At 43.1% G+C, this 12,362-nt stretch overlaps 2 protein-coding genes across 2 annotated transcripts; both read left to right on the top strand.

The window, feature by feature from the left end:
• The first annotated feature begins 599 nt into the window (after positions 1-599).
• Positions 600-8,564, top strand: pdha1a (pyruvate dehydrogenase E1 subunit alpha 1a). The gene is made up of 11 exons (XM_017418155.3): positions 600-753; positions 1,627-1,695; positions 1,786-1,959; positions 2,148-2,274; positions 3,262-3,353; positions 3,790-3,882; positions 4,308-4,463; positions 5,516-5,587; positions 5,673-5,740; positions 6,364-6,472; positions 7,132-8,564. The coding sequence occupies exons 1-11, from the start codon at positions 706-708 to the stop codon at positions 7,294-7,296; spliced, it is 1,173 nt and encodes a 390-aa protein (XP_017273644.1). The 5' UTR covers positions 600-705; the 3' UTR covers positions 7,297-8,564.
• A 561-nt stretch (positions 8,565-9,125) lies between these two features.
• Positions 9,126-12,362, top strand: prdx4 (peroxiredoxin 4). Its single transcript, XM_017418156.3, has 7 exons — positions 9,126-9,414; positions 10,607-10,724; positions 10,831-10,947; positions 11,073-11,195; positions 11,686-11,816; positions 11,979-12,013; positions 12,246-12,362. The coding sequence occupies exons 1-7, from the start codon at positions 9,210-9,212 to the stop codon at positions 12,294-12,296; spliced, it is 780 nt and encodes a 259-aa protein (XP_017273645.1). The 5' UTR covers positions 9,126-9,209; the 3' UTR covers positions 12,297-12,362.

Consider the following 12,362-nt stretch of genomic DNA (forward strand, 5'->3'; position numbering starts at 1 on the left):
GGGGGGGTTCTGCCCTGCATGCAGCTCATGAGGCACCGGTGGTGCTACAGCAGCTCCAACTGTGAGATCCTACACGATTTTTAAAAAATGTTAAATTCACTTGTTTCTGATTGTGATGTGCCTCTTCGGTTATTATATCCACAGAAGAATGGAAAAAAAGTAGAAATGTTTTGGGAGGATCAGTTATCAAAAAGTGTTCTCCTCAGCAGCAACACGAAAGCCAATAATAATAATTCAATATTAGATTCATTTATTCTAAAATGTTGCCTAGAACATTTTTTGGTTTGATTCAGACTGGTTTATTGTTGTGAGCTATCTGAGTGTTAATTAATGATAAGATAATTGTGTCTAAAATATTAATACAGTTTACTAAAGTGGATTCTGGTTAGAAGAGCTGTTTTTTTAGATGATAGAAATGTGTTATGTATAAGCTCAGTTTTCATGGTACTCCCCCTGCAGCTCTATCTATCTATCTATCTATCTATCTATCTATCTATCTATCTATCTATCTATCTATCTATCTATCTATCTATCTATCTATCTATCTAATCTAATCTGCCTGCAGTGTTCTCCGCCAGCCGCTGGGTGGCAGCAGCGCTTCTGCCTGTTTTGAAGCAGTAGAAGGTGAGCGGAGCCGGAAGGGCAGAGCTTTTGCCGAAGAAGGACGGATCCGTGCCGTGCCCGTGCGGTTCTGCGGTAGGAAAGATGCTGACCAACATCTCCAATGTGCTGAGAGCTTGTGTCCAGAGGAATGTAAGTAAATTAACCTTTAGGCGCTCCCTCGACCCAGCCCCGTAGCGACACTTCTCTGAGCCGAACCCGGCAGAGTTGGACCTCTGAGCGGGCTGTCAGCGTCAACCTGACCTTGTGAGGCCCCGGCGACAGCAAATATGCAACTCCTATAGAACCACGGCGACTCGGTTCGGTTTGGTGCTTTCGTCAGAAGCTACTCGGGTCTTAACTTTTGGGTAGTTTGACAACTTGGTTCTGATTTTGAAGCCGCGGGTTTTATTCAGGCTGCTGTGTGTTTTAAAAGCTGACAGCTAGCTAGACTGGTTTCAAAACAAACCAGACTACTCATCACCTGTCCGGTGTGTGTGTGTGTGTGTGTGTGTGTGTGTGTGTGTGTGTGTGTGTGTGTGTGTGTGTGTGTGTATGTGTATATATATATATATATATAAGCAATCAAACAAGATGGCGTTTTTACTCTGCGGAAGTCATAACAATTAAACATTGTAAATTCAATTTAATCAAAAAGGTTTGTTACTAAATATAGTGATACTGTACTGCTGTACTGTTATTGGCACCACTATGTGCTAATTTATTACTGTGTAGGTGTACACACTGAAAGACATCCATCATGTACAAAAACATTTCAGAGAATTCCTGATTAACACAAAAACTTGGCTTCATTTTCTAAATCAGCTTCCAGTAAAAAAAAAGAAAGAAAGAAAAAGGACAACATATTACACTAACTGTGGATCATTTTGCAAATTAGTTTAAGTAAAAACCTTCATAAAATAGTATTAGTAATGAAGGGTTGTGTTTTGACTTAAAGATATATGTGATTTTTGCTGATTTTAAAGTGTTTCCTTTTTTATTTTGTCTTGTCGTGTCCTCTGACAGGGAGCTGCAGCGGTGATATCGGTGCGCTCTTACGCCGACTTCACAACCCAGGCCACCTTTGAGATAAAGGTAGTGGATATTTCCTTAATGTGTTGCGTCGTTTAAGCTGTTCAACCTACATACGAGTGTTTGAGTTACGAAAGTGTAACGTCTTCCCAGAAATGCGATGTCCACAAGCTGGACGAGGCCCCGGCCACGGAGGTGGTCATGACCCGCGACGAGGGTCTGCAGTACTACCGCATCATGCAGACCATGAGGCGGATGGAGCTGAAGGCGGATCAGCTGTATAAGCAGAAGATCATCAGAGGGTTCTGCCACTTGTATGACGGACAGGTTGAAAGAACTTTTTAACTTTTAATTTTATTGTGTTTCGATTCGATTTCCACAGTTTCGCATGTGGGTTTCAGCCTAAAATGCGATTATATAAAATGTTGCTGCTGCAGATGCTGAAATCATTTTTTCATATTTGATGTTCTCCTTCAGAATGCGCACGTATCAAGCCGTTTGTTTTCTCCTTGCAGGAGGCTTGCGCTGTCGGTATTGAAGCGTCTATCAATCTGACAGACCACCTGATTACTGCGTACCGCGCCCACGGCTACACTTACACCAGGGGGGGAACCGTGAAGGAGATCATGGCTGAACTCACAGGTGAGTTTATCTCCACATCTCTGATCGGCCGAGATGGAGCACTTAGTTTACCTGAGCTTCCCATGTATCTCTGAGCACTGTGGGGCTGTTCAGACTTGTTGTTTGTGATGTTCCTCAGGTGATTCGGCTGCGGTTGGTCAGCTCTGGTTGAGTGCAATCCCACCTGGCAGGTTACTGTGTGATGGGATGTCAGTTATGCGCTCTGTGTGCAGCTAAAGGCAGTCTGCTGATGTTTCTGTGAACGTCACAATACATTCAGACATCTGAACAGTTTATTATTTTGACATTACCTTAATTCAGAGTCATTTGAGTCACATTTTTGTTGCGGGGTTGCTTAATAAGCTTTATTACTTCAGTAGGAGGGCCTACATAGCTTTCAGTCTACCAAACAGATGCAGTTAAACAGGTCCTGAGTGAAAACATTGAGGCCGTTCAGGCGTGTATTTGGCACTGTCCGGATGCAATCAGATCACTAAGAAGACATTTTAACGACAGCAGCCTCTCTGAGAATCACATCGTAGTTCAGGAACGTCTGAATCTGTCAGTTTGTCTGCGAGTTTTTAGTGTCGAAGTCGGAACAGCTGAACCGGCTGAGCCCACAGCGGTAACAAAGCCCCGAGGAATCTGAAAACACCACGGGGCAAAATAAGGGCGACTTCTGAAAGTACAGACTAGTAAGCGCTCAGCACTGCCCCTGTGTGAGGGACCTACAGATGGTAGGTGATCGCGCTTCTGTGGCTGAGTTCACTGCAGCTTTGGATCGGGGTGGGGCAGCTATCTACTTCTTTAAGGTCGGCAGATTAAAAATAAATAAATAAAGTTGTCATGTAGGCTTTGTTCAGCTAAAGTAGGTAAACTAAGGTTAAGGGACAGTTCCTAAAGTTTTCATTCCTTTTAGAAAATATTGAGAACAATCGCACTTTACCTTCAGATCCAGTCACTTCCTTTTCATTCAATAAAATAACATTTTTATTGTTTGATTTACAGGCAGAAGAGGGGGTATTGCAAAGGGCAAGGGAGGCTCTATGCACATGTACTGTAAACATTTCTACGGAGGAAATGGGATCGTCGGAGCTCAAGTACGTCATTTCAGTTTTCACTAATTCCCTTCAGGGGATTTATAAAGTGTCTTTGTATTCTGTTCTGACAAAATGTGTGACGTCTTGTTCTTTAACATGCTTTTTTTTTTCGTCTCGTATCCATATTTAAGTCACTGAGTGGGCTCAGGCCGCATGAAAGCGCTACCTAAATCTTTCAGTGTGTTGCACTCCCAGCATGCCTTGTGATCAGTTTTAAAAGTACTAAATACAGCTAGTTTCAGTCACAAGTATAACAACTCCGAATCAACGAACGCTGTCAGGAAATGTATGAAAATATCGAAGTAATAGTCAATGTCTGCAAACCTGCAAGTCATTCAAGACGAAATGCGGACGAGTCATTTTTCTGTTTTACTTCCAAAGAGCGCTGGAAACCTCTGTGCCAATAAATCTGATGAACTCCCCGTCTTCTCCTCAGGTTCCTCTGGGCGCTGGCGTGGCTCTGGCCTGCAAATATCATGGCAAGAACGAGCTGTGTGTCTGTCTGTACGGTGACGGCGCCGCCAACCAGGTACGGCTCTGAAACGACTGCAGCTATACAAACCCAGACTGGGATCAAGGGCGACTTATTTCAAAAGCAGGGCGGCGGTCTTGCTTCACCGCTGATGGTGTGACGTCCTGCTAAAGTTCATTTTATTTCGTCTATCTTGCTTAAAGTTGCAGAACATTTTGAGCTCATGCCAACACGAATGGGCTCTAGATTTCCCTGCTACCTTAGTGAACATTAAGTGTTTTTTAATCTAATACCGGCGTTCACATGAAGACATCAGTTTAGTGGTTTTATTAGTTTCTGTCTTATTAGTTGAATTTGAGATGTTTGGTCATGTTTGACCAATCTTCTAATGCTCAAATTTTTCAATGTTTTGGTTTTTTTATTGTAAATAAAAAAGGTAAATTGTTCTGTCACGTTAATCAAACCCACTGTGCGTGTTCCAGGGTCAGATTTTTGAAACCTACAACATGGCAGCCCTTTGGAAGCTGCCGGTGATCTTCATCTGCGAGAACAACCGGTACGGGATGGGCACGTCAGTGGAGCGAGCTGCAGCCAGCACCGACTACTTCAAGAGGGGGGAATTCATCCCGGGTCTCAGGGTACAGTGTTTCCACGTCTCCTATCACACCTGTTTTCCCGCTGGCAAAAGCCGCAGCATGTTGGGTTTGTGTGGGTTGAATAAATCTCCTTCCTTACTGCTGAGCTAGCTTTTCATGCTATTTAGATCCAAACAGTGCCAATAAAAAAGGTAGAAAAATGAATCTTTTAAGGTAAGACTAGACTTGTAGGAATCTCTAGTTTAGCACTCTTCCTGTCTCCTTCCGACATGATCCTCTCCAGTGGATCCAGGACCAGGTTTATGTGCCGTATTTTCCAGACTATAAGGCGCACTTAAAAGCCTTCAATTTTCTCAAAAAACAACAGAGTGCCTTATAATCTGGAGCGCCTTATATATGTAAGAAGTCGTGATGTTTTAGTGCGACTTTGGTTAAACAACAAAGCTGCACCGCTGCAGCATTAAGGCTCAGTTATAGTCACGTAGGACTCCGTGCACGGCGAGCGTGTAGGCGTTTATACTTGACGCTTACATCGATGCAGTATTCTTCCGTGAGTTTTGAACTATTTGAAAATCTTTGTGATCTCTCACAGAGGAATCATAGAAATGCTGGTACAGGCGAACCAGCTCCACTAGAGCAGCAAAATCGTCCATTTTGAATGGACGGTCCAAGCCAAGTTACAAAAATTAGGAGGTGCGCATTATAGTCTGGTGCGCTTTAGATATGACAAAAGTTTGAAAATGGACCATTCATTGACAGTGTGTCTTATTATTCTGTGCAACCCCTTAGCCGACCGTTCACCTGCTCAAACAGCCACACCTGAATTCATGAGCCACTTTGAAGACACCTGAAAATAAGTTGCTCGTGCCCTTCTGTCCTTGTTGTCTGTTCGCCTTTTCTCTAACAAAATACCACCAACCGTGTCGCAGTAAACAAACGTCGCACCATTTTTAAAGGCGCTCCCTTTCGTTTACCACTCACCTGGTGATTTGCTGCCAGTCCTAAACCGTTGCAAGCATGTGTAAGAAGGCTTTGCTGTTTTTCTAAGTTCATGTGACCAGATGATTACTCCTCCCGCTCCTTTCTCTCTCCAGGTGGACGGCATGGATGTTCTGTGTGTCCGGGAAGCAACCCGATTTGCGGCTGATCACTGCCGGTCTGGGAAGGTTCGTTAAACCTCTAAATCAAATCACACAGCTGTCTTTTTCTCTCTCTCTTCTAAGAACTGTTTTTTGCTCCATCTCTTATCAGGGTCCCATTCTCATGGAACTCCAGACGTACCGCTACCACGGCCACAGCATGAGCGACCCTGGTGTCAGGTAAAAGCTCGCGCTGCCCGAACTTGGCCTCTGTTGCCATTCAGGTGTTAATGAGTGACTTGTAAATGTCGCTGTCTCCTTGCTGCCGCCCCACGCTCTTGCTGCTTTTCCACAGTAGCTTTTATAAACGCTCCTTCCCACCGTAGTGACCTGATCACATCCTAGGAATGAACTTTACTAATATCGGTACTGACTGTAGCAGATTAATCCATGTCACACACTAGAAATCAAAACAAATCTTCCCTTTTTTATACACAAATGGACAGATCGCTTCAATAAATTTGAGATTATTAAGGTTTTATTACGTGAGCCGAATCAGTTTCTAATATGACTTTAAAAAGAGACATCCTCCTGACTACCAGTAGTTCAGATTTGCCCTCTATGGAGGACATTAGTAAACCCACTGCCTACCCCTGAATTAATTGTTGTCTACAGAGGACATTAGGGCTTTTCAATGACACCAAATGTGAAGGGGCGGGGTTAATTACCTTACAAAGATTGGGGTAGTCAGGAGGATAATGTTTGTGATCAAGTTTCCAGATGCTTTCAGTAGGAAAAGGTGATTTCTAGTGTATCCCTGCTACATCCCTGCTACATCCCTGCGTCGATCTCTGCCCTTTTAGCTACCGCACACGTGAGGAGATCCAGGAGGTCCGCAGCAAGAGTGACCCCATCTCCCTGCTGAAGGACCGCCTCCTCAGCAACAACATGGCCAGCGTGGAGGAGCTGAAGGTAGCAAATGCTTTCATCGGGTCAAGTGAAAACAAAGCTGTCTGCATTCCTGTTTCTGGGTTTTGTCTTTCTATATACTGTGTGTGTGCATGTGTGTGTGTGGATATATAAGCTTTTGTTATTCACAATGTTCTGCAGGATTTTTAGATTAGAAATTCATCAAGAATGAAAAGTATTGCTCTCCCCTGTGGATGCCAACATTGTAAATGAATCTTTAAGCTCATGTTAGAGATGACTCTCAGCTACTACCGCACTAAATCTGAGCGAAATATCTGTAGAAATGCTTGAGCTGCGGCTGAGTAGCTGTGGTGACCATCTTAAATCAGATTGAACTTGACCAGTTGTAGACGTACATCCAGTGATTACTTTCTGACAGTTAATTTAAAATCCATCCACTGGTTCAGACAGACAAAAAAATACAGATACACACACAGACACACAGGAATGGTCATTTCACCCACCTCTGTCTCAGCAGAAATCAAAATGTCATATCAAGTTTAAGGTTTTAGTTCTGTGATAACCCTACTCCGTATTCTAATAATTCCTGGAAGTATTTAATCCGAATGAATGAGTGCCGGCCGAGTAGGAAACCATGTTTGTTTTGCGTTCGTGCTGCACGCCGCCTTCAGCCGTCTGTCGTGTCTGGGTTGCGTCTGCAGGAGATCGACGTGGAGGTGAGGAAGGAGATCGAAGACGCCGCTCAGTTTGCCACCACGGACCCCGAGCCGCCGCTGGAAGACCTGTGCAACCACCTGTATCACAACGACTCGCCGGTTGAGGTGCGCGGCACGAACCCGTGGGCCAAGCTGAAGTCCGTGAGCTAAAGCCTGGTCCGCCCGGTGGAACCTCAAACCTGCCGTCACAAGTGCGCACACATCCCATAATGCCCCCGTCATCGTGCTCAAAGCGCCAACCAGTAATTTACTCCCACCTTTACATGACGAGATGTTCTGAGAATTAAACCAACGTGAGAAACATTAAAACTTCTGCATATTTATTTTTATTCCCCCCCCCCAAGTTGCTACACTCACTTAGTTTTTTTACAATTTTTAAAGCAGCTTCTAGTCTGCGCTGATATTTAAAGAAAAAACAGGACACATTTGACCTCAAGTGCTTTTTTTTGCCAGTGTCATCAAATTATTTTACAAAAGTATCTATTTTTTAAATGAAACGTCATAATGAGCCAAATTCTTCTTGTTTTTAGACATTTAATCTAAATTAATTAAGTCTGGGAGATTGTTTGAATTCATGATTTCACCTGTTGGTTATAAACACAAACACAAGCTTCTGTATTTTTTTTTCTTCCTTTTGTTTCATTTTGCTATCATTAAGCATTTGTCAGCATTTATTTTGTAAATCTGGCTCCCTGGGAGTGTGGGTTGTACATTCTGTATTTGGGTTTTTTTTCATGTTAAGCTCTGATTTTTTTTTAAGGGCGGTTCAGTAAACATCCTCTGTAACTCTTCGACACGAGAACGATCCAAGCTGTAAAAGCGTCGCTCTACTTCTGGAAGCGATAAATAATCCAACCTGACCTCATCAGTTTGTGTCTTCTGTTCGTGTTCTTGTTAGGGAGTTGCCAAAAACGCAGCGGGGTCAAAACTTATTTGTATCAGCCAATACATTTTCTTTAAAAACATTGTAAGAAATACACCTAAATCTACCTTCTGAGGTCAAACGCGTGCCTGACAGATCTGTCTCTTTGCCCAGCTCATCAGAAGCGTTCAGGTGTTTACAGTTCTGCTGTCTTGCGTGCACTCATCCTATTTAATTGAGGCGCGTATTTTAGGAGACGATCCTAAATATTAACGCTCCAAGTTTCCCAGAAGAAGTAACAAAGTCGAACGTTACGACAGGATTCCTTGGCATCCAGAGTCTCGGCTTGTTTTAATATCTGCTGCACGACAGCTTGTGACAGAACTCCAGACAGGATGTTGTAAGGGGGAACACACTCGTTTTGTGAGCTGTTATTTGTCAAGTAAAGTTTTAAAGGTCAATGTGTATCTTACTGCAGCAGGGGATGCAAAGAAAACCTCTCGGTGGAAACACTGGATTTCTGTTTAAGCCCTTATATTAAAAACAAAACAAAACACTTTGTTTTTGTGTATTTGTGTGAATCGTTGTCGAGTCAAAACTTCCTAAACACCTTCCCGGTGAAATGCAGTCCATGTGACTTTAAACTGATCAACATGTCAAGGTCTTCTTATGAAATGTATGATTATGTACTGTTTTTAATACATCACTCTAGTTGAAAATACTTTTGGTTCATGTTTAAAATAATGCAGTTTAGTTCTCATGTTCCCTTGCAAATAAAATACGGGTTTGTGAGATTTGCACATCATTACATTCTGCTTTTATTTAGACTTTGCACGACGTCCCAACTACATTGTATTTGTGGTTGTAGAATCCACTTATCCATTTTTACTTGAAAACATGCACACGTATTTATAATGAGAGTCTTGTTTTCCCCCTCAAGAATGCTAAAACAAGTTAAAAGTTGTTGTAAATGCTTAACGTGATGTTCACATAATGCTTTGGGGTTGAGAAAAACTACAGTATATTCACTGAACCCAAGCAAAGCGGAGAGAACCGGGTGTAGTTGCTGCTTTACGCCTGTAGGTGGCAGCAGAGCAGCGGCGAAGACGCCGACTGCAACCGAAGAAGAAGAAGACTTCAGGAAGACAGCTTGCAGGGCATCCCCAAGCTGGAAACTACGTGCCTTCGTAGAGACGGAACAATGGAGTCTGGCAGCAACACAAACGCGATGAAGGAGCTGCTGTGTGTTTTCGGCGCCGCGCTGCTCCTCCTCAGCGCCGTCACGTCGGCGGAGGAGCCGCCGAGAAGCTCGCAGTGTCACAACTACGCGGGAGGACACGTTTATCCCGGAGAGGCGTTCCGTGTGCCCGTCTCCGACCATTCCCTGCACCTCAGCAAAGCTAAAAGTGAGTCCACCCCTTCACCCCTCTCTCAGGGTTTTAATCCACTGCATAGGTAATATTTGCACACTGAAGCTGCGCAGTTTGTCATTTAGTTTCCTGTTTTTTTTTTGAGAACCCGCAGCTTTAGGACGCTGCTGTGAAGATGCGCACTGATACTGACTGCAAAAATATGTGCGGGATAATTCTCGTGCATTTTTTGGTTATTCTCGCTGAAATCTCAGGCCTAAAATCGATGAGGGTTCTTTTGGTAGGACACGTCAATGAAAGGTATTGGACAGCTCGTCTCCCCGCCCCAGACACATGACTGTGGCACTGCACCAAAAACTGGTTCCACCTGCAGCCACATCGAGTTTCACACATTTAAACAAATAAACAGCCCTTTTACTCCATGCACAATAAGGCTCTGCAACATGCAGCCGGTGTTTGAGGCAGTCATCAGCACTTATGGCCTCTGCTTGTATTGATTCACCACTTCATCCACCCCCCACCTCATCCATATGTTACCATGAACTTGTTCCAGCAGCAGAGTGGCTCCTGTGTTTGCTCTGTTTAGCCCTGACAGCACCCCTGTAATCCTGGTCCAACACAGTGGTTAAAAAAAAGAGGAGCAGCAAAAAAAAAATGGAGAAAATGCATAAAAATATCAAAGCAAAGTTAAAAGTGATGAGATGAACGAGACCACAAAGTAAAACTGACTTTAAACATTAATTTTGTGGCCTCAAAGCGTAAGGTTGTGTCCATAATTACTTTAAAAGATTACGTTTCTGTAAACCACTCGAGACAAACAATGATCTCTATTTCCTAAAGAGTGAATGCTACTTTTTTGTGCTTCATTTAAAATCAGTTGTAACGTTTTAGGTAAAATGAGTTAAAAAGTGTCTATCTTCAGTGTCTTAGAAATCAATTCCTTGCATGCTTTTCCTAAATCAACAAATATTTGGTTTGATGGGCACCGATCGGTTTTCTCGTGCCATTCTTATTTATTTTTGGTAAAGCTCTGACCTGCTAGTTGTGGTTTCTCTCCAACGATAATTAACGACACACAGCTTGGGCCGGCTCAGTCTTAAAACCGGCCGATTACCTCCTGATTAACTGGGCGCGTCTGTACTTTTAGTCTTTAGCTGCAAAAATAATAACAAAAAGAAAACAACATTGACTTTGTTTGTGTGTCTATTATTGTGTTTGTCCTTTTAAGTTTCAAAGCCGGCACCACACTGGGAAGGAACAGCTGTCATCAACGGCGAATTCAAGGAGCTGAAGCTGTCGGATTACAAAGGGAAATATCTCGTCTTTTTCTTCTATCCTCTGGACTTGTAAGTACCGTCTGAACCACCTGATATATGATCAGTTTATGCTGTAGCTGCTGCTGAGCGTGACACTATTTATGTAGCTTTTTGTTTTTATTTGTTCTCCTTGCAGCACATTCGTCTGTCCTACTGAGATCATTGCGTTCAGCGACCGTGTGCACGAATTTCAGGCCATTAACACGGAGGTGGTCGCCTGCTCGGTGGACTCCCAGTTCACCCACCTGGCTTGGTAGGATCGCCGACACCCAGATGTTGCTGTTTAGTTTTGTAAAACTCAACTATAACTTTATCGCTTGCACATTTGAGGGACTGTAACTCATTTATCTACTATTTATTTATTTTTGTTTTCAACAGGATCAACACCCCAAGGAAACAGGGTGGTCTTGGACAAATGAAAATCCCCCTGCTGTCCGACCTCACGCACCAGATTTCTAAAGACTATGGAGTCTACTTGGAGGACCAGGGACATACTCTGAGGTGAGCCTTAACATTTATGGCCGCCATCAAGACTGAATGGATTATGGTCTTATGCAACATTGTTATCAACTCGAACAAAGAGCCAGTCAGGGAAAAAAACATTGATATGAACGTGAACTAGTACAGATCTCATGGGATGTTTTTGTGGGGAAAAATGTGCTGTATTAAAGGAAAAGCTCAGTTCTTTTTGAAGTGCAGTTATGAGCAATTAATATATTACCTGTTGTAGACAGCTTGTTGAACAGACTGTTTGAAGAAATACTTTCATTCTGACCAGACTGACAAACTAGTTGGAGCGGGGCCAAGACCAAAGTGGATTGCCAAAACAACTCTGGTTCATGCAAATTCAAAAATTTTAATTAAGTTTTCCGCAGAACCCCACAGCCGAAGAGCCGAGCTGTCGGTTTAATCGGTGTGTAATGAAACCGGTTTCCTTGACGAGAGGAAACCTAAATCAAATGTTGCGTTAACTCTCCGCGCCCCTTTTCAGAGGTCTCTTCATCATCGACGGTAAAGGCATCCTGAGGCAGATCACCATGAACGACCTTCCTGTGGGCAGATCTGTGGACGAGACTCTGCGGCTGGTCCAAGCTTTCCAATACACGGACAAACACGGAGAAGGTACAGAGGCAGCTCTTTCATTTCTTTCCTTCTTTTTTTGTCCCATCTTTTTACTAAAAATTGTTTAGCCATGAGACGCCTGGTGTTCTGTAGATTGTCTGAGCTGCTTAAAGTCCATATGGCAATTTAACTTTCTTTTTTGTTTTTTTCTCCCCTCCACAGTGTGTCCAGCAGGATGGAAACCAGGCAGTGACACAGTAAGTATGGCTGGCTTGCCCTCCAGCTGTTAATATCAGTAAATGCAAACCATTCTGTCTCAGTCCAGCTTAACTTTATACAACTGCTTTGAGTCTGATTTACTTAGTTTTGATGTTTAAAACACTTTTCAGCTCAGCCTAGGTTGGTATTTAGTGATGTTTCCTGTCTGACATATTTAAAAAAAAATAAAAAGGTTAATTAGCACTAATTTAATTAATTCTTCCTCGACAGATTATTCCAGACCCGTCAGGCAAGCTGAAGTATTTTGATAAACTGAACTGAACAACTTTTCCTCTTCGGTTTGTGAAATCCGGCCAATTCCAAATAAAATATTTTTTTTTTCCTAGA

Source organism: Kryptolebias marmoratus, linkage group LG13 (assembly GCF_001649575.2).
Source record: "Kryptolebias marmoratus isolate JLee-2015 linkage group LG13, ASM164957v2, whole genome shotgun sequence".
Lineage (NCBI taxonomy): Eukaryota > Metazoa > Chordata > Actinopteri > Cyprinodontiformes > Rivulidae > Kryptolebias > Kryptolebias marmoratus.

Bases quoted from the DNA above. Each gene is read 5' to 3' on its own strand.
- pdha1a (XM_017418155.3), top strand. From the start codon at position 706: ATGCTGACCAACATCTCCAATGTGCTGAGAGCTTGTGTCCAGAGGAAT. The intron at 754-1,626 runs GTAAGTAAATTA...GTCCTCTGACAG, and splicing joins GAGCTTGTGTCCAGAGGAAT to GGAGCTGCAGCGGTGATATC. The intron at 5,588-5,672 runs GTTCGTTAAACC...ATCTCTTATCAG, and splicing joins ATCACTGCCGGTCTGGGAAG to GGTCCCATTCTCATGGAACT.
- prdx4 (XM_017418156.3), top strand. From the start codon at position 9,210: ATGGAGTCTGGCAGCAACACAAACGCGATGAAGGAGCTGCTGTGTGTT. The intron at 9,415-10,606 runs GTGAGTCCACCC...TGTCCTTTTAAG, and splicing joins GCACCTCAGCAAAGCTAAAA to TTTCAAAGCCGGCACCACAC. The intron at 10,725-10,830 runs GTAAGTACCGTC...TTCTCCTTGCAG, and splicing joins TTCTTCTATCCTCTGGACTT to CACATTCGTCTGTCCTACTG.